The sequence below is a fragment of the Siphateles boraxobius genome, unplaced genomic scaffold (genome assembly GCF_051911475.1).
Source record: "Siphateles boraxobius isolate OS27281-9 unplaced genomic scaffold, OSU_SipBor_1 25, whole genome shotgun sequence".
Lineage (NCBI taxonomy): Eukaryota > Metazoa > Chordata > Actinopteri > Cypriniformes > Leuciscidae > Siphateles > Siphateles boraxobius.
In genome coordinates this window covers 33,245,462-33,270,983 of record NW_027508866.1, presented here as the reverse complement: position 1 = coordinate 33,270,983, position 25,522 = coordinate 33,245,462, and the positions used below count along the sequence as shown (strand labels likewise).

Genomic DNA, 25,522 nt, shown 5'->3' with positions numbered 1-25,522 from the left:
CCATTACAGTAGTAATCATATAATGAGTTTTCCCCTGTCATTCTGGAATAAAGAAAAGGCTCATTTTCTTGTCAAGCTCTCTTCGGGGAGCCACTCTCTCCTATCAGCGGGGAATAAACGCCACTTACGCCAGCGCCGAGCTAAGTCACGGCAAAGCATTTATTTGGGGGTTGGAGTTTCGGTGTTGTGAGAAGGAAGTAGAAATACAGAGGGAAATAAGTGTCAGAGAAGAGGTAAACAAGAGATGAAGAAAATAAGAAATAAATCCATATGCAATCTAATGTTCACCCACATTTACTCCTTTCAAAAAAGCGTACAATACAAACAGTACAGTCCGATTCATGAACAGATGACTTTTTATGAGCTGGTTCTTTTACTGATTCAGTCAAGACGACTTGCTGTGTTATTGGTTTGAATCAAATCTAATGAGTTGTATGCTTCAGAGAAGTTACTGAATTAAAAACGACTTGCTTACTAAATGGATATTTGACCTGTAGTTAAAAATACACGTAAAAAATAAATAAAAATAAAATAAAAATCAGCGCTAAATATTTTAATTAAAATAAAAACATGAAAAGAAAGAAGCCTACCAAAAAATAGGTACCAAGTAACATTTGTTGACAATAATTAGCTTAACTGGACTTGGCAATTTCATAGTAGAAAACAAAAAATCTATACAGTAGATATAATAATGTATATATAATAATATTATTATTCATGAATTTTATTATATTATTATGAAGTAAAAAATAATACAATATTAATATAATATAATATAATTAGGGCTGTCAAAATTAACACAATTAACACAGCATCTGTTTTTTCCTGTCATCCTTTGGCAAGCGTTACATTATATGATCACGCTCTTATTCATTCGAGTGCTTTTAAACCATTCAAGTGCAATAAGACGCATAAGAGAACGCAGTGCAGGACTGGTGCGCGTCGGTGACAAAATGCCGAGTATCCTCACAAGCACAGTTAAATGAGTTGAAATGTGTGACAGCAGCCTAATAAACCTGCTGCAGTCTGTCATTAATGTTAATCAAAGAACAAAAAGAAAAAGAAAATCACTCACTGCTCTTTTTTAGTTTTAATAATAACTTTTGTAGCTTTAATAAGGATTCATCTATACTTAATTTATAATTCATGCAGTGACGACTGTGAAGTTTTTGATAACTGAATGCCTATAATTAATGGCTAAAATTGTGAACAATTTTTTCTTCTATTAATTAGTAGCAGAATAATTGGTATCAGTGATACTGGCCTTTTTTCATTAAAACATGCTATTAAACAAATTTTTTTACAAATAGGGCTACTGTCTTTATGTTGTTTCTACATTAATTTGGCGTTTAAATGTGAAATTACTACAAAATAAAAAAAATTAAAAAATGGAAATGTTAGGTGTGATTAATTAATTTTTCAATCAATTGACAGCATATATATATAAAAGAATGTGTGTGTATATATATATATATAATATATAAAAAATGTATATATAAAAAAACATTTAAAAAATGCAATCAACATTTTTTCTTTAATCATGGACTCTTTAATCATCATACTATTTTTCTACTATGAAATAGCCAAGGCAGATTTATTTATGACTTTTGTGATGATTACATTTTTACAATTTCTCCCCCCCAAAAAAGACAGAATAAGGGGCATATATATATATATATATATATATATATATATATGTATGTATGTATGTATATATATATATAATGTCTCTATCAAAGGCCGAATAATGGATAAGGGATGACTTGAGGGCTAGTGTGTGGAGTGACGCTCGGACACTCGCACGCCTCCTCTAGCACTGAGTCACCCCGCGGGATGAGGTAATTACAGTAATGAGCAGAGAGAGGACGGGTGACGAGCCTCTGATGGAGAGAGCAAGAAAGAGAGAAAGAGAGAGAGAGAGAGAGAGTGGCCATCTAAAATGCTCCTCAAACAGGAACACTGTTGCTTCCGCCCACCAGCCTGCTGTTGAAGTGCGAGCGAGGGAGAATGTGTGTGTGTGTGTGTGTTTGTGTGTGTCGGGAAGTGAGAGAGCAGATGCTACATTACAGCAGATATAAATCACATGTTATTATAAACGCCAGTTATCACAAGCAGCATTTGGCACAGCTACAAACATCTAGAATACGAGGCCCGCTGCTCACAAACGCCACGCACTTCCTAAGGAAGCACACGTCTCTGAATAAATCTGTCAGGACACGGCCCGACTCTGAACGTCCAGCTGCACTCCAAATCCAACAGTCGGATAAGAAACTGCGTATCGTTGCCTTAGCTGCGAGATTTCCTTTTGAACTGAAGTGTCTGATGCCTCAAACCACAAGGCAGGATTTATTAACAGCATAAATACTTAAGTAGATCATTTAAAGGGATAGTACACCCAAAAATGACAACTCAGTCATCATTTGCTCACCCTTATGTCTTTCCAAAACGAGGAATGATTTCCTATCCCCTGTCGCATGACAGAATGTTGATGCTGCTCTTTTTTTTACACGATAAAAGTGAATGGTGATGACCATCCAAAAAGCACAATAAAAGCACCATTTTACTTGTCCATTATATTATATATACCCTATACACTATATTACTTCTGAAGACATATGGAAAAAAGCTTTTACTCTTACACAAAGCTATCAGTTGGCTTCAGAAGACGCAAAATATAGCAAACAAACTGCATGGATTCATTTTATGTTTTGTAACCATTAGAGCTGCTACTCACCATTCAATTGCATCATATGAAAATTAAGTCATACGAGTTTGGTGTGATCACAATTTTCATTTTGGGGTGAATAATTTAGTTGTTTTTTTTTGTTAACTAAAACAATTAAAAAATTGTGGCGGGAATAAAGCTATATTTTAGAAAATAAAATATAAATATTAGACGCAAAATTTAAACTTAAAATCCTAACACAAAAATGTGAAATGCTGCCTTGGCAACTACTAAAAATAACTAAATTACTTAAGTACTAAAATTACTAACACTAAAATATAAATAAATTTAAGCTAAATTAAAATAAAAAAAACAATAAAAATAACAAAAGCATATAAATTACTCAAATTTAAATGTGAAAATATAAAAGGAAATGCTAATTAAAAATATACTATAGTAAATAATTCTAAAACAACACTGTTAATAAGAGTTTGTGTTGAGGCTTTTAGAATAGAAGTCAGATTCATTTATTGATTTGTAATTTTTTATTCCTCTACTTTAAGAAGTCAAATAGCTCACCTAGAGCAGTCCGGGTTGACCGAGTGATTGTGCAGGCCTTTGGTTTTGTCTATTTTGGGCACTATGTCTATTCAACAGTTGGTCTAGTGATTTAGTACATAATGTCTTGATGTGAACTTACCTGAGAAATTGCGCGACACCAGCATGGTGGTCAGAATTGCACCCTAGATGCGAGAAAGAGACAGTAATGTAAACAGAAGAATCAAGCGGTGGTTTTATACAGATGAAATGCATCTAGTTGCATGTATAATGACTTTGAAGAAGAGACATCAGCAGACCTTGAGTTTCCTTCTTGCGTTGAACTTCTTCAGGCACTCGACTGTTTCCTGTCTGTGCATCATGGACGCCACAGTGGAGCGTTGCTTTGAGAAACAGAAGAACCATTTTATTGATTCGAATTATACGAATTTTTGTGCATTATTTTGTGTCTTAAAGTTAATATAAATACTAAAACGGATCCTATTCACATTAATTGAAATATACCACATCTCAGAAGTAATATGGGTGTCATGTTGACTTTAAGCATAAGTACTCTGGAGTGTGTTGGTGTTTTGTTCCGGTCGGTGGCTGGTAATACTCACACAGACCCACGGGTGTTTAAGGGCCTCTTGCGCCGTGATTCTCTTGACTGGATTGATGGTCAACATCTGATTGATGAGGTTTTTGGCTTCAGGGGTAACCGTGTCCCATTCTGGGGAGGGAAACTACAGGAAACAAATGAACAGTTATATTTTGACTCCACAAGTTTTACTGTATAATAGAAACCAAAAGGGGACTCACATCATAAGCCCCCGCTTTGATCTGTTGGTAGAGCTTGTGCTGGTCTTCATCCCAAAATGGAGGATATCCCACCAGCAGAATATACAGGATGACTCCTGCAACATTATAGACATTTCACTAATATTAGATTCTATGCAATTCTCTAAATTATATTATAAAATTATATATTAAATAGATAGAGAGAGAGAGAGAGAGAGAGAGAGAGAGAGAGAGAGAGAGATTCAAAATTATAGTACATAAAAAAAATTCAAATATTTTTTAATATATATAAATATTAAATCTATACATAAATTATATTAAAATATAATAAATGTAAACAAAAATGGCAAATGTTTTAACCTAAAGCATATATATATATATATATATATATTAGTGCTGTCAAACGATTAAAATATTTAATCGCGATTAATCGCATTAATGTCATAGTAAACTCACGATTAATCGCACATTTTTATCTATTCTAAATGTCTCTTGATTTCATTTTGTTCATTATTTTTTCTCATTTTAATGCTCTTATCAACATGAAAAAAGTGGATTGCTTGCTTTGTGCACATTTTTTTTATTGAAAACAACATAGGCAATACTGTGTTCAATTTCACACTAACGTTCTCACTTGGAGCAAATAATTTCTTTGTAACACAATGTAACACTGTCCATCAATAAAAGGGTGAAAGAAATACTGACGAGGTACTGATATTGACGAGGGGGCGGAGAATTCGCATCAGCTGTGTGTGTGTGCTTGGCCATCATCAAGTGGTACTTCAGACTCGACGTGCTGCGATGATGATAGCTCAGTTCATAACGACAAAACACACAGATCACTTTGGTCTAGTCAATGGAACCATTTGCCAACTTTTTAAAACTAAACTTTCCATTCAGAATCTTATTGGCATCCATTTCGGCGTCTCGCGCTCGTCATCCACTCAAAACGTAACGTTAACCTATTTGGCCGGCTCGCAAGCCCAAACAAGTGTGTGTGCGCGTGCCTGTTGTTTTGTTTCCGGTCTAGCTAGATCCACTTGCGCTTTGGTCGACGAAGCAACAAAGCGTCCTCGCACGGCGCAAGCCCTTGAAATGAATGGGTTTCATAGCGCAGCGCCGCGCATGCCGCGTCCTGTTGCAAAAGCATGTGAAAAAAAACTACAAAGTTTGCTAGACCAAAAAGACCGTTAATCTCGCGATAAAAAAATTAATCGCGTTAAAATGGTTTTGCGTTAACGCCGTTAATAACACGTTTAACTGACAGCCCTAATATATATATATCTATATGTATTTTTATATAATGTATATTAAATATTTGTTCAAATATATTTGGAAATATATATATATATATATATATATATATATATATATATATTTATTTATTTATTTATTTCCAAATATATTTGAACAAATATTTAATATACATTATATAAAAATACAATATAAATCTAAATTAAAGTGACAAATGTTATCAAAACAATGGCTTTTTTCATGGTCTAATTTATTTAATAATATATTTTTAATCTAATTTATTTATTTATATATATATATATGTTGTCAAAACAGTTACGCTTTTAATGATGTCTAATTTTATTTTTAAATAATATAATATACATAATTAAAAAATTCTAAATAATAAAATAATGCAAATATATTACATTAAATAAAATATTAAGTAAATATTTTTAAAAAGTATAAATTATATTGTTTACTTATATAGAGGCATATTATATCAAATGTAAACTAAAATTCATTTCAAGATTGATAAAGTTTTAATTAACAGCATTTATTTTGTGACAACAAACAAACATAAGATGCTACATAGGGGAACACTAATAATGAGTGTTACATTTTGAGAATGACTGTGAATCTGTGAATTGCTTCTTTGATATATGAACTGTCCTAATGAACCACTTAGTTGAAATGAATCACACCCAACCATAGACAAAACAACACCATCCCACCTACTGATCTGCAAAGTAATTAAAGCGCTCAACTAGAGATACTCTAGAGAAAGTGGACGTGAAACAGGATGGTGGTGAAAGTGGCGCTTGGCAACAGCCTCTTGACAACACCTGCCGGAATGAGCTCTCCACATCGGAGAGCTGATGCGTCTGAATATGTGTGGGGGTGTCGAGAGAGAAAGAAGATAGAAATAGATGCAACTAACTCTACCGGTAGTGAGTGTGTGACTCACCACATGCCCAAATGTCCACAGGTTTCCCATAAGCCTCCTTTCTTAGCACTTCTGGGGAAAGGTAACCTGGCGTTCCAGCAAACCCTGCGTGCAAAAGTAAAAAAAATACACATCTAAAAATGCAACATACAGACACTTTCTATCTTAACGCAGTCTGGATGTTTGAGAAAACTATCTGGGTATCACAGTACACATGGAAATAACAAAATATTAAACAAATGATGAACAGTTTAAAGTGATCACGTACCAAACCAGGCTTGCTGGTCCCCTTGTACTTCAATGGCCAGGCCAAAGTCGGCCAACTTGACGGCGGCGTTCTTGCATTTACTGGCCAAGAGCAGGTTTTCCGGCTGGGGGGAGATCAGGGGCGCACTCATATTACTGCTGAACCCAAATCTAATACACGTCACCTTTTAACACTTAACGCATAACCACAGCTGTGCGCGAGATATACAAAGCATAAGCTGTGCTGGGCAGAGGCAAGTTCTGTCACCTGTAGAGTTCGCTACAAGTATTTTCATATTGATTTCAACTTCGTTTAAAAAATAAATCAAAATCATGTTTGATTAGCATGATTAATTACCAATGCTTTCCATTTAAAATCATATGCGAGATCTTCCTACTTGATATCTATGATCTTTGATCTTATTCAAAAATGGAAAAATATTAAATCTTAACAAATCATGTAAATTTCAATAGTAAATATAAATATTTTAGAGCTTGACATAACTAGAAAGATTTAAGCAAACAGAAGCTGCTATTTGAGTAAAGAAACCTTTTTTTCTCTTGATCACGAATGACTGGAAAAGTCATGTAAATTCATTGCCCATCAAGAGTATGAAAAACATTCAGTTCTTGAAACTTCTAAAATTATTAAATTAATTCTTTTACATTTTTAATGTCTTGTGTATATAAGTACTTGCCACTTTATTAGGTACACCTGTTCAACTGTTCGTTAACGCAAATATCAAATTAACCAATCACATCGCAGCAACTCAATGCATTTAGGCATGTAGACATGGTCAAGATGATCTGCTGAAGTTCAAGCTGAGCATCAGAATGGGGAAGAAAGGGGATTTAAGAGACTTTGATCGTGGCATGCTTGTTCGTGTCAGATGGGCTGGTCTGAGTATTTCAGAAACTGCTGATCTACTGGGATTTTCACACACACAACCATCTCTAGGCTTTACAGAGTGTGGACAGAAAAACAGGAAATATCCTGTGAGCGGCAGTTCTGTGGGAGAAAATGCTTTGTTGATGTCAGAGGAGAACGGCCAGACTGGTTCTGCTGATAGAAAGACAACAGTAACTCAAATAAGCTCTCGTTACAATCGAGGTGCAGAAGAGCATCTCTGAAGCTCAACACGTCAAAGCTTGAAGCAGAAGATCTCCAGCAACAGAACACACACACCGGTGACACTCCTGTCAGCTGAGAACTGGAGACTGAGGCTACGATTCACACTCACTCACCAAAACTGGACAATAGAAGATTGGAAAAACGTTGCCTGGTCTGATGAGTCTGGATTTCTGCTGGGTCGTTCAGATGATCGGGTCAGGGTTTAAACAACATGAAAGCATGGATCATCCGGTCTTGTATCAGAGGTTCAGGTTGCTGGTGCTGTAATGGTGTAATGGATATTTTCTTGGCACACTTTGGGCCTCTTAGTACCACCTGAGCATCATTAAACGCCACAGCCGGCCTGAGTATTGTTGCTGACCATGTCCATCCCTTCATGACCACAGTGTATCAACTTCCAGCAGGATAACACTCCATGTCACAAAGCTCAAATCATCTCAAACTGGTTTCTTGAACATGACAGTGAGTTCATTAAACTCTATTGGCCTCCACAGTCACCAGATCTCAATCCAATAGAGCAGCTTTGGGATGTGCTGGAACGGGAGATTCGCATCATGGATCTGCAGCAACTGTGTGATGTCTCACAGTCAATATGGACCAAAATCTCTGAGGAAAGTTTCCAGCACCTTGTTGAATGTTTGCCATGAAGAATTAAGGCAAAAGCGGGTCCAACCTGGTATTAGCAAGTTGTACCTAAATAAAGTGGCCAGTGTGTGTGTGTGTGTGTGATACAGACACACACAAATTTTATTTAACTATTTTAACACATTTACACTCCTAATTTGTGTAAATGCATTTAAAACATTTTTTTTGTGTGGAAATAAGCAGCTTAGTCACTCCAGCAGAGGTACCAGGAATATCTTCACCTACATGCACTTTCCTCTGAGATCTGACTGGATCATCTTTAGATTAACATGGTCCATTTGATTGACAGGACGGGCTCTCAGTGATCCCACTGGTGTTAGATAGATTTCAGTAAAATTAGCTTACTTTTGCACAAAAAATATTTACCTCCATAGATATTTACACAGAACATTTAGAACCTTTAACCTACTAGGGTTGATTTGATTTCACATTTCACATCTTATAAACTGTACATAGTATAAATATGCACATACTACCATTCAAAAGTTGAGTCAACATTTTTTTATTTTTAAAGAAATTAATACTTTTTTTATTCAGCAAGGATGCATTAAACTGACCGAAACTAAAGATCTTTATCTTATTTATCATCTTTAATAAATAAGATATCTTTATCTTTAGGTTATTTTAGCCTTGGTGAGCAAAATAATTCTTTCAAAAACATAAAAACATCTTACTGACCCCAAACTTTTGAACGGTAATGTACCTCCATAAATATTTACACAGAACATTTAACAAACGGTATCAAGAAATCCAATAGGGTTCATTTTAATTCGAACATGTCGAAGGTAAAACGCACATGCAGGTTGTCACATAACCAACTGTCACTCATTTAGACATATCGGTTAATAATATATCATCACACACATTCACACCTCCACACAATGTTCATCAGGAGAGTGAGAGTGTGTGTGCTGTTATTAAGTAGGTTACGTTCCCTCTGCTCTGGTGGAAGTCGAGCCAGGTGGGAAATTGGGTCCAGGGGAGCAAAGCATCATGGGAAACTTATTCAGGCTAAATCTTTGATCTCCTTCTTTCTCATTCTCACGCTACAGATGCTGTATAGAAGTTGTGACGCTCAACCACCGTTGCCATCTGCGGGAGCTATTCGTGGAGCTCGGATGGCATCATGATGTTTCGGGCTCTTGGTTTAAAATGCGTTCTGGTTGAGGATCCGTAGGATGGTGTGAAATACTTAATGACCTTGAGCCACATCCGGAGAAACGGCACTCGACATGCATCCAGACTGAGATTTGCATAACCTGATTCTTCGAAATATTAAAAAAAACACCTTCTAAACTAAAGCAGGATTAGAAAGAGAAGCAACATGAAATCAAAACTGACCCTATTTACTTTATTAATAGACATTCTTGATCACACAGTAAATTATTTACTGGTGAACGATATCCCATTCTAGTTCAGCATCAACTTGTTTGTGAACTCTTCAAACAAATTGCATTTAAATTGACGTAAAAAAACAACAAAAAATGAATCTGACATACTAGCCCAATCTGAAGTTAAGCAAGAAATAGATATCCATGCACGCAGCAGCACAGTCACCCATGCCAAATCGGATCCGGAGTATTAAGCCACGCCTCCAACAGGTTATTAATCATCTCACCATTCGACTCTCATTATAATTGTACAGCACGCGAGGCACATTTGGACATCAAAGCATGCACAACACAAGCACAGAAAAACACATCACCTGTCACTCACCTTGAGATCTCGGTGCACCACGCCCATTTGATGGCAATGAAGCACCGCCTCCAGGATCTGCTGGATGCAGTGACTGCATGCAAACACCAGGGGGCGCATGTTAGTTTGAGCAATGCCATTCTCTCGTGCACAGGCACAGGCAGGTAATGCAGGGCCATTACAAGGAGCAACTAATAAATGTAACAATACATCTTCTTTGCCAAACATAATAAAATACTTTAAGTGACTCCCTCTACTAAAAAACTGTCTTTTAAATCTTGCACATTTTCACAAGTGTGGCAAAGACTTTTATCTACAGGATGAATCTCCATACAACATGTCCAGGTCACATTTCCCCCACAAATCAAAATACATTTTTATTTATTTAGAAATACAATTTATTGTTATTTAAATTATTTTTATTGATGTTATTATTTATTAATTTTTTCATTATTTGTTTAAATAAAAACATTTTTAATTTAAAATAAAATTCTTAAAATGGTTGTTTACTTTATTTATCTATAATAAATACATTTTAAAGGGATAGTTCAAAAATGAAATTCCGCCAGTAACTATTCACCCTCATGTTGTTCCAACCCGTAAGACCTTCGCTCATCCTCGCAACACAAATGAAGATATTTTTGATTAAATCTGAGAGCTGGATCACTCCTGCATAGGCTGCTAGGTAATTGTTTTCTGCTGGCTAAGAAAAGTTATTAAAGACATCGTTAAAATAGTCCAAGTGACTACAGTGGCTCAACCTTAAGTTTATCAAGCAACAATAATAATTTTTTTTTTTTTCGCAAAACCCCCCCAAAAATAATGACTTTATTCAACTATTCATCTTGGGCCTGCGCGCGAGAACTGAGAAGATGACGCTCACGATCTTCTTAATGGGAAAGAGTGAAAGTGGTGAGAGTGAAAGAGTGAAAGTGAAAATTCATTTGCGGGATTGGTAAGGCACTTTTACGTTTTCTCGTTGGTTTCTCATGATTCGGACATCCAGGAAACTTTAGAACCATTTCATCTTCTCAGTTCCCGCGCATGCGTCGTGGCTCTCGTGAACTCGCGTCAGAGGCACACACAGAAGAAAATGAATAGTTGAATAAAGTCATTATTTTTGGGGGTTTTTGTGCACAAAAAGAATTCTCGTCACTTGATAAACTTAAGGTTGAGCCACTGTAGTCACTTGGGCTATTTTAACCATGTCTTTAATAACTTTTCTTAGCCAGCAGAAAACAATTACCTAGCAGCTGGAGGAGTGATCCAGCTCTCAGAATTCATCAAAAATATCTTCATTTGTGTTGCGAAGATGAGCGAAGGTCTTACGGGGTTGAACAACATGAGCGTGAGTAATTACTGGCGGAATTTCCATTTTTGGGTGAACTATCCCTTTAATGTTTATTAAATTTATTTGTATTATATTTATTATAAATAAATATTAGTATTTTATAAATTCTTTTATTATTATTATTTACTTTTTGTTATATTTAAAAAAATAAAATAATAACATTTAAAATAAAATTCTTAAAACATGTGTGACATTTTGATGCCCGTTAAGCACATTTCATCCCAAATTTCTTAATCAAGGGCTCCAGTTATCAAAGTTTGGCTCATTAATTCTTTATTTTGATTTCAGAGTAAAACATGACCCAGACAGACAGAGATTAACCCTTGGATTTAACTTATCTGCAAAGAAAACTCAAGGGTTAGCTTTCAAACACATTAAAAAAATAGCACATATAACTAAAAGCAACTTCGGGGCTTGAGGAAGACAACCACCGGCACCCACAACAGAGACCTAAGAGTTTTCTGACACTTCTGGATGAAATAAAGGCTCTTTCTCTACATTATAAACTCTGATCAGTCCGCAGACTGAAGTGTTAACGTGCGTCTAGGTCTTCTGCAACAGCAGACATGATGTTCTTCCTGCATTCAGAAACCCTGTTTTACTGACACAGGAAGCTCTAGCTAACACTACACACTTCAACTGCTCTCACCACCCACGACGACAGCGAGCATCAGGAGAGATAGAGAGAAGGAGAAAGAGAAAGACTGAATGGTAAAAAGAGAGGTAAGACTGGCAGGAGGCCCTGGAGTGTTTTTTGGCAGTTGTGTGGTGAAATGTACCGGTGTGTGAGGAGAGGAAGGTGGACGTGTGAGTCAGCCTGTGTAGGCGTGTGCTGCTGATTTACTGAGAGTCAATGTGTGTGTACATGTGTGTGTACAAGTTGTAAAACTGGAACATATAAAGCTGTTTTCTACTTCTTCTACACTAGGACTCTTTAACTGCCTTCTTTTGGGGCACAGAATATCCAGATGAAGATGAATCTGAGAGTTTTAATCATTAGATCGGAGCACTTTCATTACACATAATGTCCTGACATGAAAAACAAAAAACCTATTTTTATTTTATCCATCTATATTTCCATACATCCATCGTTCCATCATCCATCCATCCTTCTATCGTTCCATCTATCTATCCATATATCTGTCATTCCATCCATCCGTCAGTACATTTAATGTTCCATCTATCTATCTATCGTTTCATCCGTCCGTCTATCATTCCTATCTATCCATCTATCTATCATTCCATCTATCTATCCATATATCTTTCGTTCCATCCATCCATCAGTCCATCCATTGTTCCATCTAACCGTCTATCGTTCCATCCATCTATCATTCCTATATATCCATTCATTTATCTATCTATCTATCTATCTATCTATCTATCTATCTATCTATCTATCTATCTATCTATCTATCTATCTATCTATCTATCTATCTATCTATCTATATATCTATCTATCTATCTATCTATCTATCTATCTATCGTTCCATCCATCTATCGTTCCTATCTATCTATCTATCTATCTATCTATCTATCTATCTATCTATCTATCTATCTATCTATCTATCTATCTATCTATCTATCTTTCCATCCATCTATTATTCCTATCTATCTATCTATCTATCATTCCTATCTATCTATCTATCTATCTATCTATCTATCTATCTATCTATCTTTCCATCCATCTATCATTCCTATCTATCTATCTATCTATCATTCCTATCTATCTATCTATCTATCGATCTATCTATCTATCTATCTATCGTTCCATCCATCTATCGTTCCTATCTATCTATCTATCTATCTATCTATCTATCTTTCCATCCATCTATCTATCTATCTATCTATCTATCTATCTATCTATCTATCTATCTATCTATCTATCTATCTATCTATCTATCTATCTATCTATCTATCTATCTATCTATCTATCTATCTATCGTTCCATCCATCTATCATTCCTATCCATCCATCCATCCATCCATCCATTCATCCATCCATCTATCCATCCATCCATCCATATATCTGTTGTTCCATCCATCCGTCAGTACATCCATTGTTCCATCTATCATTCTATCGTTCCATCCATCTATCATTCCTATCCATCCATCCATCCATCCATCCATCCATCCATCTATCTATCCATCTATCCATCCATATATCTGTTGTTCCATCCATCCGTCAGTACATCCATTGTTCCATCTATCATTCTATCGTTCCATCCATCTATCATTCCTATCCATCCATCCATCCATCCATCCATCCATCTATCTATCCATCTATCCATCCATATATCTGTTGTTCCATCCATCCGTCAGTACATCCATTGTTCCATCTATCCGTCTATCTTTCCATCCATCTATCATTCCTATCCATCCATCCATCCATCCATCCATCCATCTATCTATCTATCTATATCTATCGTTCCATCCATCTATCATTCCTATCCATGCATTCATCCATTCATCCATCCATCCATCTATCTATCTATCTATACATCTATCCATATATATATATATGTTGTTCCATCCATCCATCACTATAATTATAAATAACTAAAACCAAAAAAGAGAAAATAGCATAGACTTCCTCTATATTTGTCCTGCAAATACTAGATCAAGTGCAATTCTCAGATATTTCAGCAGATAATTTAATTTAATTTAATTTCATTACAACTTGATCTGATAATAAAATGAGCCACATCCGTTCAACTAACTTCTCTGTCACTTTTCCTATGAAGGTCTTATTTTCACCATCAGTGTCTCTTTACTGAATAAGACACATTTGTCAGAATTGACTCAATAAAAAATGGTTCACATGACTGAACTATAGACTTAACCTCTAACTCTGCTCCAGATGCGAGCACTGAGTGCTGAACTTGTCTCTGGCCGCACAGCAATTTCATCAATATCAATCGGAAGCCAATAAAAATGACTGATGGCTGGATCTGGCTCACAGGCCGGCATCTGAAGAGCCCCGAGGCTTACACTGTTTGGTTCACTAATTTAACATAAAAAGACTCCGTAAGAAAGAAAAATCACAAATGGGACCACTTTAAAGGAGTTATAACACAAGAAATCCAATATTTCTTAAACTTTTGATGTAGAAGAGTTCAACAGTGTAACTCCGAGAGCTCAAAACTTCTCCAGTCTGAAAGCAACATTTATTAAAGCCCAGCTGCAGAATCAAATGTTGAAGAAAGTCTGAAATAGTATTTTCTCTTGAATCATGCTCCAATAATCTTTGTTTTAATTACATTTCTTGTAGTTCCCTGTGCATTTAAAGCTCTGGTAGTAAAACTAGAGCAACTAAAAATTTGAGTAAAACAACGTTTTCAATCTTGGGCATTTTACTACCGTTGTCTAGCCAAATCATCTCATCTCTCTAACTATCCATCGTTCCATCTTGTCTATCTATCTATCTATCTATCTATCTATCTATCTATCTATCTATCTATCTATCTATCTATCTATCTATCTATCTATCTATCTATCTATCTATCTATCAATCAATCTTATTGTTCGATCTTCTCCATCTATTCATCTTTCCATGCATCCATCTCTTTCTATCCATCTTTTTCCATCCATCCATCACTAAAAATATAAACAACTAAAAAAGAGAGAAAACTGTATAGACCTCTATCTTTGTCCTGCAAATACTAGCTAACTTCTCTGTCAAAAAACTGAATCTAAGACGTACAACATTAAGTTATGATTGTTTTTGAGCCTAAGAGTATGTTTTTACAGCAAATCATTACATTATCATTGTTTTTAGAGCATATGACCCCAAAACTTTGATTCTGAGTCGCATGTGTCAAATTCACCCATGGCCAAATTATCTCATCTATGCGATCCAATTTAATTTTATGGCTCTAAACTCTTATTTAAGGAGAACAACCTGAAACAAAGTTGATGGGTAAATGAAATAAATAAGAACTCAATTAAGTCTCCTGAGCAATAAAAGTTCAATTCCTGACTATTTTTCCTATGTCAGCAAGTCAAGAGGTAAGACCTATCAAAAGCATCACCAGCAGGTCATATGGCGCAGATAACCTCCCGTTTTCCCCTCTCAAAGGGGGTGGAGGTCTGGTTGAAATGAGTTTGAACTGAGCAGATACAGTCAGAGCTTTATTTGAGCTTATGAACCAAGACCCCAACAAACTGCGAGACTCTGTAAGAGCCCTTCACTCAAGTGACTATTAAACAAAACAGCGGCACTCTGTCATCCTGAATGCCAGGCTTGACTGAAACAATACATTACACGCGCCCGAGAATTACCCATTTGCAAAGATAAATGACACTGTTTTGAAACAACAGAGAGGAAGACAGACAGCGATACGAGAAACACACAGACAGCAGAAGACAGAACGGGTGAGGAGAAACTCTCAGTGCATCAAGAGCAGTTCGGCTGTTTTCACACTCGAGCGTCTGCTGCCGACCCGAGTTCATTTGACGTCACAATTTGGTTGGTTTGATCGATGGGGCAGAACGCTCAAATATACCTTATCTACCCCTAAAGGATGCATAATACTACCTTAAATTAATAGTTCATGCAAAAGTGAGAGTTCTGTCATTATTCACCCTCAAGTCGTTCCAAACCTGTATGACACAACTGTGCATATGACACAAAACAAGATATTTTGAAGAGCATTGTCAGTATTGTCATTGTTAACTAAAACTATTAGAGCGCAACAGTTGGGTTTCGGAAGTAAAAACTCAATTTTCTCCATAGGGAAATTGATTTTGAATGATAACTTATAAACCTTTAAAAGAACTTTACTGTGAGCTGTGAGGTTGTTAATCGATGGTATTTGCTTCTGTTAAAGATGTCAGCCTGCATTATTTCAACGTAGTTTTGAAATAATAGTGTTTAACAGCGGAAATCATGGTTGAAAAACTACATTACCCATAATGCTGTATGGAGAATTCCACCAATCACAGTCGAAACAAGCAAAAAGCTGCAAAAGATCTTGTTAGCTCCACCCACTCACATGAAGCATAGCAAATGATGTAATCAAGTAGATCTCCCTACGCTTTCAAAATACTTAAATATTTGAATATATAGGCATATTCTGCAATAAATTTAAATATAGGCTATAACATACATATATATATCAATATTTTTAAATATAGTAGTAGTGTCATACTTTTTCTGTCATTTTTAAATAATGCTTCATGGGATTTTAGTTATTTCAACCACAAAAGCTGTTAAGTACATGGTCTTGTACTTTTGTCTGATTTTCAAATACTTTTTTTTGCTTCAAATCAAAGTTTGTAATGTTATGATTCACCTTGTTGCTGGTTGAGTTGGTTAATTGGCTTAAAAATCTTTAATCAAGACTTTAATTCCAATGGGAGAAATTAATGGAAAAAATACTTCCGGAACCAACGGCGCCGAAAAAGTGTTTTCAATGTCAAATTTTTCTATCGTGTTTCACACAAGACAGTCAGTCATGCAGGTCTGGAACGGCATGAAGCAATGAAGACAGAACCCTCATTTTTGTGAACACATTTTTTGAATTATAATAAATAATAAAACATTACATTATAATAAAACTTTATTTTTGATGCTTGTTCAAAATTGACAACTTGCATCTGCAACAGACGTGTTTATGATGGTATGACACAAATTGCACTGTGAATCATAGCCAAATAATACAAAGTGTAAAGTGACCTGTAGAGGAATTGAGACCAAACTACTTGCACACAAACAAAACATTTCATTTAAAAATAATTTCCTTCAGAAATTTCACAAAGAATTACAAAGAAATGTAAAGTAACGCGTTGAATTAAACATGCAATTTTAAAGAAAGTCTGAAATAGTATTTTCTAGTGAAACATGCTCCAACAATCAGTGCTTTATTTCCATTTCTTGCAATTCCTGTGCATTTTAAGCTTTGGTAGTAAAACTAGAGCTACTAAAAATATGAGTCAAACAATGTTTTCGATCTTAGACCCTGTTTTCTAGCTAAAATGGCACACAAAAAAATGCTGCAAATGCTGCTAGGGCTCACAATAGTATTTGCATTAAGTGTGCAAATCCACTGCCAATTGTAGCTAAATAACACGATGTGAAACGAGATCATAGTGAGAAATTAAACTCCAGTTCAGACTAAACGATCAAACCAAGTGTGAAAACAGCCATCGAGTGCAGAAACACACCTAAAGTCCCAGACGTACGGTTCAAGACAGTCAGACACACAAATGGGCGGCACGAAACAGGCAAGAATCACATGACACATGCAGGGGGCCAGTGCACTTCCCATACTGACCTTCAGGTCCCTGTGCACTATGTCATGATGGTGAATGTGACTGACACTCTCTAGAATCTGATGGATACAATGACTGTAAAGACAAGCGAGAGAGGAGAGGACAGACAGGAAACAAGAAGAAAAAGAATCGATGAGGAAAGAGAGCCGTGAAGGAGGTGGTGAATTAGTCACGGGGAGACGAGCGCGGGACAGGAACAACACAGATAAGAGAGACTGTTTGATATGATTGTATGGAGAGGGTGATGAAATGAGACGAGTGATAACAGTGAAAGACCTGATGTAACACGACGCAGATCAATAGAAGCAGTCGGGCGGGGACGCATCATTTCCTGTGAGGGCGCTGTGCCGCTGACGCTCACATGTGGGATGGAGAAATGGAGGGAAGGGTCGATGAATCAAACAGAGTAGAGCTGAAAATATGGAAATGATCCGTGTGTGTGCGTGTGTGTGTGTGTGTGTCTGTCTGGGAGTTTAAGAGTGTATCAACTGTTTTCTGAAATGCTTACGGTGTTTTCCTCACACACATCTAACACATGCCTCATTAATAAGGATGGTGAGAGCGTTTCGGGACCGTTAGGAGAAAAGTCCTTTTAGGCCAGTGCTGCACTGCCACTCAAAATCTTACATTCGTTGATTCGACATGAATACTTTTTGTGTGCAAAAAACAAAGACACGGAAGAGAAGAAATTGTTGAATAAAAGTCGATATTTTAGTTTTTTTGCACACAAAAGTATTCTCGTCGCTTCATAAAATTAAGGTTGAGCCACTGTAGTCACATGGATTATTTTAACGATGTCTTTACTACCTTTCTGGGCCTTGAAATTTGCAATGACGTTCAGAAACCTCTTAGATTTCATCAAAAATATCTTAATTTGTGTTCCAAAGATCAACAAATGTCTTACGGGTTTGGAACAACATGAGGGCGAGTAAATACTGACAGAATTTTTGGGTGAACTATCCCTTTAACAGTTTAGTTTTCTGTGATGGATTGATGTTTTATCACTCAAATAATGTAGCCGAATAAAAGATTCTGAAGTTGTCAACACGGCAAAAAATAAAAATAAAAGTGTTTAAAAGTTTAGAAAATGGCAAACTAATCAGCAATGTTGTATGTCTTTCTTTTTGTAAAACACATGATTTTGTAAAGAATTTTTTTTGAAAATACTTAATGAATATAAATAAATAAATATATTCTAAATAAATAAATAGCCAATATTAAAACATACAATATGGTTCAGAAGTGTGGGGTCAGTGAGATAAAAAAAAAGAAAGAAAAAATACATTAATACTTTTATTCAGCAAGAGTGACAGTAAAGACATTTATAATATTAAAAAATATTATATTTCGACTAAATGTGGTTCTTTTGAACTTTCTATTCATAAACAAATCCTGAAAAATATATATTTTTTCACAGAAATATTAAGCAGCACAACTGTTTTGAACATTGCTAATAATCAGAAATGTTGAGCGGCAAATCATCATATTAGAATGATTTCTGAAGGATCATGTGACACTGAAGACTGGAGTAATGATGCTGAAAATTAAGCTTTGATCTCAGGAATAAAATTACATTTGAAAATATATTACAATAGAAAACAGTTATTTTAAATTGTAATTATATTTTTTATCAAATAAATGCAGTGAGTTTAAAAGACTTCTTTCAGTCCTAATCACCCCAAACTTTTAAACGGTAGAGTATGTACTTATTGAAATTTAAATTAATTAATTAATTAATTTCTAACCAATTTTAAAATATACAGCTATAAATAAACATTGATAATTTGTGGCCAAAAAAACCAAGACATTCTCACTTTTGAGCCATGTATCGTGTCATTAGGCTATTAGTTTGAGTGATCAAACTAATAAACAATAAAACGGCAAACTCAGAACACCCAAACCACATATTATAAATGACATCAAGTCTCTGTCAGGGATTTCTAGTGCTATTGAAACCGATCAAGCTCGGATGAAGCCAGTGTGCGTGTTCATGTGTTCCTGTGCTGGAGAGGGCTGAATATGAGCTGACACTGTCATTGTGTGTGTGAATTAGAGACACTGCTCTATTGGAGGCAGGTGGAGGGGCTACGGCCCTCGGGACGGATACATTTCATCGTCTTGACGGTGGAATGGGCGGCATCGTGACACGTTTCTACCCACGAATATGGCTGATGAGCTCATTGAGCCCTGTAGTCTCATCACTCGCCAGCTCTTGTGTTTCCTCCCTCGGTATGGATCTCTAGTTCTCTTTCTCTTTCTCGCCGCATCTCTCACTCCCACATGCTTTCCCACACAGTCAAATTGATTAAAGCTTTTCTCCTGAGGGTGACTGCAGTGTGTGTGCGTGTGTCTGTGAGAAGATCTGAAAACAGGAATAGATGGAACGGGGGGAAAAATGAAGCCGTTGGGAAAACTGGAGGAAAGGGATCTGCAGAAGTAGACGCACGGAGAGAGCGTGACACTGCCTCAAACATTTAAAAAACTCATTTATCACTCACATATGTCCCATACTATACTCGAGCGTGTACAAAGTACATACGTTTGCCCAGTTAAAACGAGAGTGAGAGAGGAGAACAGAAATGCGGATGGAGAGGAAATGGTCGTGGGAGGGTCTGGATAACAGAAAATAGAGATGCCGTTTTACCTGGCGTCAGCTTCACTGTAATATTCTCTGGCTACAATGTCTTCAAACAGCTCTCCACCCGTCACACTGCAGGACAGAGAGAAGATATCGGCACCACGGTCACCATAATCAAATGCAAATTTATTCTGTAATTCGTCAGCTTCAGTTTGGTGTGCTTTACACTGGCATCGCAAAAACTGTGCATTCATATTGCAAAAGCATTTGCACTCTTGCTGGGTGTAATGGCTTCGATGAAATTAAATCAAATAAAAATAGGAAAATAGGAATCCAAACAAAATGAAACAATTGGATATATATTATTAAATAAAAATATTACTAAACTAAAATATTAATACAATAAATGTAAAAATGTAAACTAAAATATTTTAAATTGAATAAACTAATAATAATAATTCAAATGTTTTAAAAATTATTTTTGAAAATAAAATAAAAATGAAATAGCATAGGATAGCAAATGTGCAAAAACGAATAAATTAAAAGAATATTTTTTTTTACTATAAAATACTTTCTCTTATGCTAGGTTAGGCTGGGTTAGGTTGATTTCTTTAAAGTGTCAAAAGCCTGATAGAGCAACACAGGCTCAACCAATGGCGTGATTTTTAATTGTTCTGCAGAATTTACATACTTCACCTGAAACACTAAATTACGTTAAAAAAAATAAAGAAAATACACAAATAAATAAATAAATGAAGTCATCAGCATTTATTAAACAAGCACAGTTAAAAAGGACAAACTAAAGACAGCTGTAATATTAATTTACAGACACATGTGTGTGCACGGTTGCGTATGACAGGAAAAGAAAGCGAGACAGAGCGAGAGAGTATGGATGGGGGAATCCTCCAGAATAGAGATCACTGGGGCTTCGGGGGGAAACCCCGATGCAGGATTTCTCTTCGACTGGGCAGCCCTGCTCTGTTGCTATGGAAACTGGCTCTCGAGTGAGAGAGAGAGAGAGAGAGAGAGAGAGAGAGAGAGAGAGAGGGATGCTATGGGGAAGGTAGAGTGGGTGGGCGTCTAAAGCACACGGAGCAAAAACAAAGCAGAGAGAAAGAGATATTATGCACCACATTATATTGAAACACTTACAGGTCAAATAAGAGGTAATGGAAGCCTTCCTCTGATATACTGTCATGGAGCCGCACTGCATTAAAGATAAAGAGAGTCATAATATCATCAAATACTTTCATTTGCCATTCTCTCAGAGCATAACTCAAAGAGCAGATTATGAAATGAAATTAACTCTTTCTCCGCAATTGACAGAATTTTCTGGATTTCCGTGTTTACACTGTTATACGGTAGGGGGCGCTATTACACATCTTCTGAAAGATTACTGAATCTCCTAATCAAAAAACAGGCAAAGAAGAAGCAGAAACAAGCGATATCATATGCATACATATGCATAAGTAAAATAATGAGATAATCAACATTAAACGCCATATAAATCAAAACTGCTTAATGTTACAGAATGAAATGTCAACCCAGGACGAGCTGTAGGACTGTGAAGCTTTCGGGGTGTTGATGCAGAGCCGGTCCAAGCCTTTTGGGGGCCCTAAGCAGAATTTGATTTGGGGGCCCCCTCCCACTATGCGAAGTCACCTGTGCTTGACGATTATTGACACAAATGTCACGTAATAATGATACATTATAAATGAATACAGTGAGGTTATGTATTAATACAAAATAAATACTTAATAAAAATAGATGCCTACTTAAATAAAAAAGTTTTAACTTTTAAAAGTTTTACTCTTTTACTAACTCTTTGAAACTTCTTAAAACAAACTGTCTCAAAACATATAAAATAAATTATTTGCTAAAATAATGACAAAACCGAGAAATCAGAAACATAATAAGAGCAAGGGTTCAACAATGACAATTATTGTTGAAAACTATAAAAATAGTATTATTTCTCAACTGTCTCAATACAGTTTAACTGTCCTTAAAATCTTTTTTTATTATTATTATTGTAACAGACTTTGTTGGATTGTCATGTGGTAATGAGGTACTGGCGCTCGTTGTATGTGTGTATGCAATCTATTTTTCCCCTCGGGGCTTGCCGTAGATAGGAATGGGTCGTGCGCACTTGGTACTGGAGTGTCGGGGTTTTTTGGAGTTAGTGATCTGATGTGTGGTATAATAAAGTGGAGAAGAGTTCAAACTGCTATGTTTATTATTTATTCAAACTGCTACCCTTACACCTAGAAGGTTAAGTTCCCCTGCGGCTATTTTCTCCAACTTAAACCGATACCGTGACTATGGGCAGTTGCGCACGAATTGTCTATGCACTCGCGAGGTGTCTAAATTATGCGTATGACTTAAACGCTGGCAAACACAGCAGCAGTTGTTCGCAGGTATATTGATCATGAAATCAGAATTTTCTTGTCTTGAAATATTCATTAATATTCATTCATTCATTTATGTCACTTGTTTAAGTCATAAAAAAAAATTTTTACTCGATTGTTGGGCCCCCTGGTGGCCCCAAGCAGCCGCTTAGTTCGCTTATGCCCTGGGCCGGCCCTGTGTTGATGGACTCGATCTACTCCGTCTATGTTTTGATCATCGTTCTGAATCCGGTCTGGATGTAGTCTTTGACAAAAATTCGATTTTCTCAGCTATTTGTTCAAATTGTTGCTTTTTTAATGAAACTTACCCACATTCAAGTGTTGATAAAAAAGTCTCTGTTCTTTCTCTTGAAATATTGCATATTCAGTTATTGATGCAACAAAATATTCTGGCGGCCATGACACTTTGGTGAAAATGATCAAAAACGCTGGCGGGGAAAGAGTTAACAGGAAAGCTTTCTATATCATTGTCCCTCAAAGCTCATTTTGTCATCAGTGGAGAAGTTCAGGTAGATCTGTGAACTTTAATGGCCGAGGTTTCAGACTCACCGATATTGGGATGCTTGAGCAGACGGCAGATACGGGCTTCCCGTTCCAGCTTCTGGTGATCTGGGAAAACAATTGCATCCGTAATGTAATGGAGAAATTGCAGATGGATTGATTAAATGTGCAGTGCATTATTTTTTTATGTAAACACAAGTCTTTTGTGGAATTTAATAATTTTGTGGAAGTTTAGCCACTATAAAACTATGCTTATTTCACATGAATTTTAGTTCAAGCGATAGTTCACCCAAAAAATCAAATTGAAAGTTCTTTAAAACATGTATGAGTTTCTTTCTTCTGTTGAACACAAGAAGATATTTTGAAGAATATGGGTAACCAGACAGTTGACGGTAGCCATTGACTTCCATAGTATGGAGAAAAAAAAATACAATAGTCAATGGTCGATGTGTCCATCAAACTAAAAATTTAACCATAAAAAAAAACTTCTAGCTTGAAATAATATAAACAATAACTAATATAAAATAAAACATAAAAAACCCCACTGCAGATTCGGCTGACTGTGAGAAAAATCACGCTGATCCAAATATACAATGCTGAAATGTCTAATTAACATGCTGAAATTGTAAGTTGGCACTATTTTATCAACCCATCGTGACAAGAGGTTATCATCATTCTTTTTTCCCGCCCACACATGCTTTTTACATCAGCGGAAAAGCCGTTTCAGAGGCGGAGAAAGTCATTGCATTATGCTGAAAGATTATGAAAATGAATTAAACCTGCACAATAAGACCATGAATATTTATAAACAATAAGACTCCTTATCTTAACAAGGGCCAGCACCACAGCACTCCCCCCCCGCACGCCGAGATATAGAGTATCATCCAAACGTTTGGGGTTAGTAAGATTTTTAATGTTTTGAAAGAAGTCTCTTATGGTTACCAAGGCATTTATTTTAAAAATGTAACAATTTCTTGTCAATATTGAAAGAAGTTGAGCTGCTTAAAATTACAGTGATAATTTTTTCAAGATTCTTTGACAAATAGAATGGAACATAGAACATTATAAATGTCTTTAAATGTCACTTTTGATCAATTTCATGTGTCCTTGCTGAATAAAAAGTATTCAATTCTTTAATAGAAAAAAAATTCTTACTGACTCCAAACTTTTTGTGCATTTCGTAGATGGAACAAACAAACATAAAATGGCAACAAATATCTTGAAAATAGGCTAACTAAAGTTGTCATGGCAGGATGAATGCATGATGTTTGATGTGAAAATAGAAATATCACATTCATAATTAATTTCAAATCTTTTGAACAAAGCTTTTTGTATAGTTCTGATGGGCAGTGACGGTTGTTTTCAAACAGTTCCTGCTCCATTCCCATTGGTTAAACCCTTTTAAAGCGGTCTGTACATCGCTTCAAACACGACAGCAAAGGTCACGCTCAGCATCATGCAGACCACAGGATCTACTGTAAACCACATGGCAACGGCCAACCAGTGCAACCTCTTCTAGTCTGACTGTGGAGGACATGCTCGACTCGAAGGAATCTGCATGATACGCAGAGACAGACGCACACAGCCGAGAGACCTGGACCGCTCCGGCACACTCCTGCTGTCTGCCATGCATGAGTCATACGGGAAGGATGACAGCTGGGACACAGGGCACAGATTATCTCCAGCGCTTCACGATCCAGTCCTGATAAACAGACACGGCCCGCTGTCTATCATCCCAGCATCATTAGGGATGCATCCGAAATCGCATACTTATACTACACAGTAGGCGAAAAACAGTAAGTGACTAAACCAACCAAACATGAGTCCCTGAGCAACACGCACAAAACATCTTTCCAATCTTGTAATGAGAAGCATTTACAAACCTGTTGTACAACAAGAGAATATTTAATAACATGTTTTTACCCCAGTCCCAGATTCAACACAGTAACATTTACAAGTTTGAGGTCAGGAAGATTTTTGTAATGTTTTCGAAAGAAGTCTCTTATGCATTTATTTGACCAAAAACAGTTAAAAAAAGGTTTATTGTACAATAAAACTTTTATATTTTTATTGTATTTTAAAATGTGATTTATTCCTGTGATAAAAGCTGAATTTTCAGCATCATTACTCCAGTCTTTAGTGTCACATGATCCTTCAGAAATCATTCTAATATGCTGATTTACTGCTCAAGAAACATTAGTCAAGAAATCAAGAAATGATCATCAATGTTAAGAACAATTGTGCTGCTTAATATTTTTGAGGAAACCATGATCATTTTTTTTGGAATCTTTGATTAAAGAAAAGCTTTTACTTTTGCACATTAGTGTAGATTAGACCTCATGGACAAAATGAAATTACATAAAAAAAATGCATGATATGAGCCATATAAATTGCTATTCAAGCTATAGTCGGTTTACAGAACATCATAGAGGCCTCTTTGCAACCCTCCCAAACACACCAAAAAAAATCCACACACACACACAACAGCTCGAGAAGTTGTCACATTGAGCGGAGTGAC

The 25,522-nt window shown here is 36.1% G+C and overlaps 1 protein-coding gene across 25 annotated transcripts in view; it reads right to left on the bottom strand.

Annotated features, from left to right (window-relative positions):
- Positions 1 to 25,522, bottom strand: part of camk2b2 (calcium/calmodulin-dependent protein kinase (CaM kinase) II beta 2) — a 72,843-nt gene that overhangs the window by 36,748 nt on the left and 10,573 nt on the right. For 16 of the 25 annotated variants that reach the window (XM_077243621.1, XM_077243622.1, XM_077243624.1 and 13 more), the window contains exons 3-12: positions 23,053 to 23,112; positions 21,251 to 21,305; positions 20,165 to 20,230; positions 9,922 to 9,994; positions 6,451 to 6,553; positions 6,204 to 6,287; positions 4,025 to 4,119; positions 3,826 to 3,948; positions 3,523 to 3,606; positions 3,366 to 3,408 (exon numbers count right to left, since the gene is read on the bottom strand). In XM_077243621.1, the coding sequence (XP_077099736.1) occupies positions 3,366 to 3,408; positions 3,523 to 3,606; positions 3,826 to 3,948; positions 4,025 to 4,119; positions 6,204 to 6,287; positions 6,451 to 6,553; positions 9,922 to 9,994; positions 20,165 to 20,230; positions 21,251 to 21,305; positions 23,053 to 23,112 (786 nt within the window). Of the gene's footprint in view, positions 1 to 3,365; positions 3,409 to 3,522; positions 3,607 to 3,825; positions 3,949 to 4,024; positions 4,120 to 6,203; positions 6,288 to 6,450; positions 6,554 to 9,921; positions 9,995 to 17,522; positions 17,596 to 20,164; positions 20,231 to 21,250; positions 21,306 to 23,052; positions 23,113 to 25,522 lie in introns of all 25 variants that reach the window. The other 9 variants (XM_077243623.1, XM_077243626.1, XM_077243630.1 and 6 more) reach the window with 1 other exon arrangement.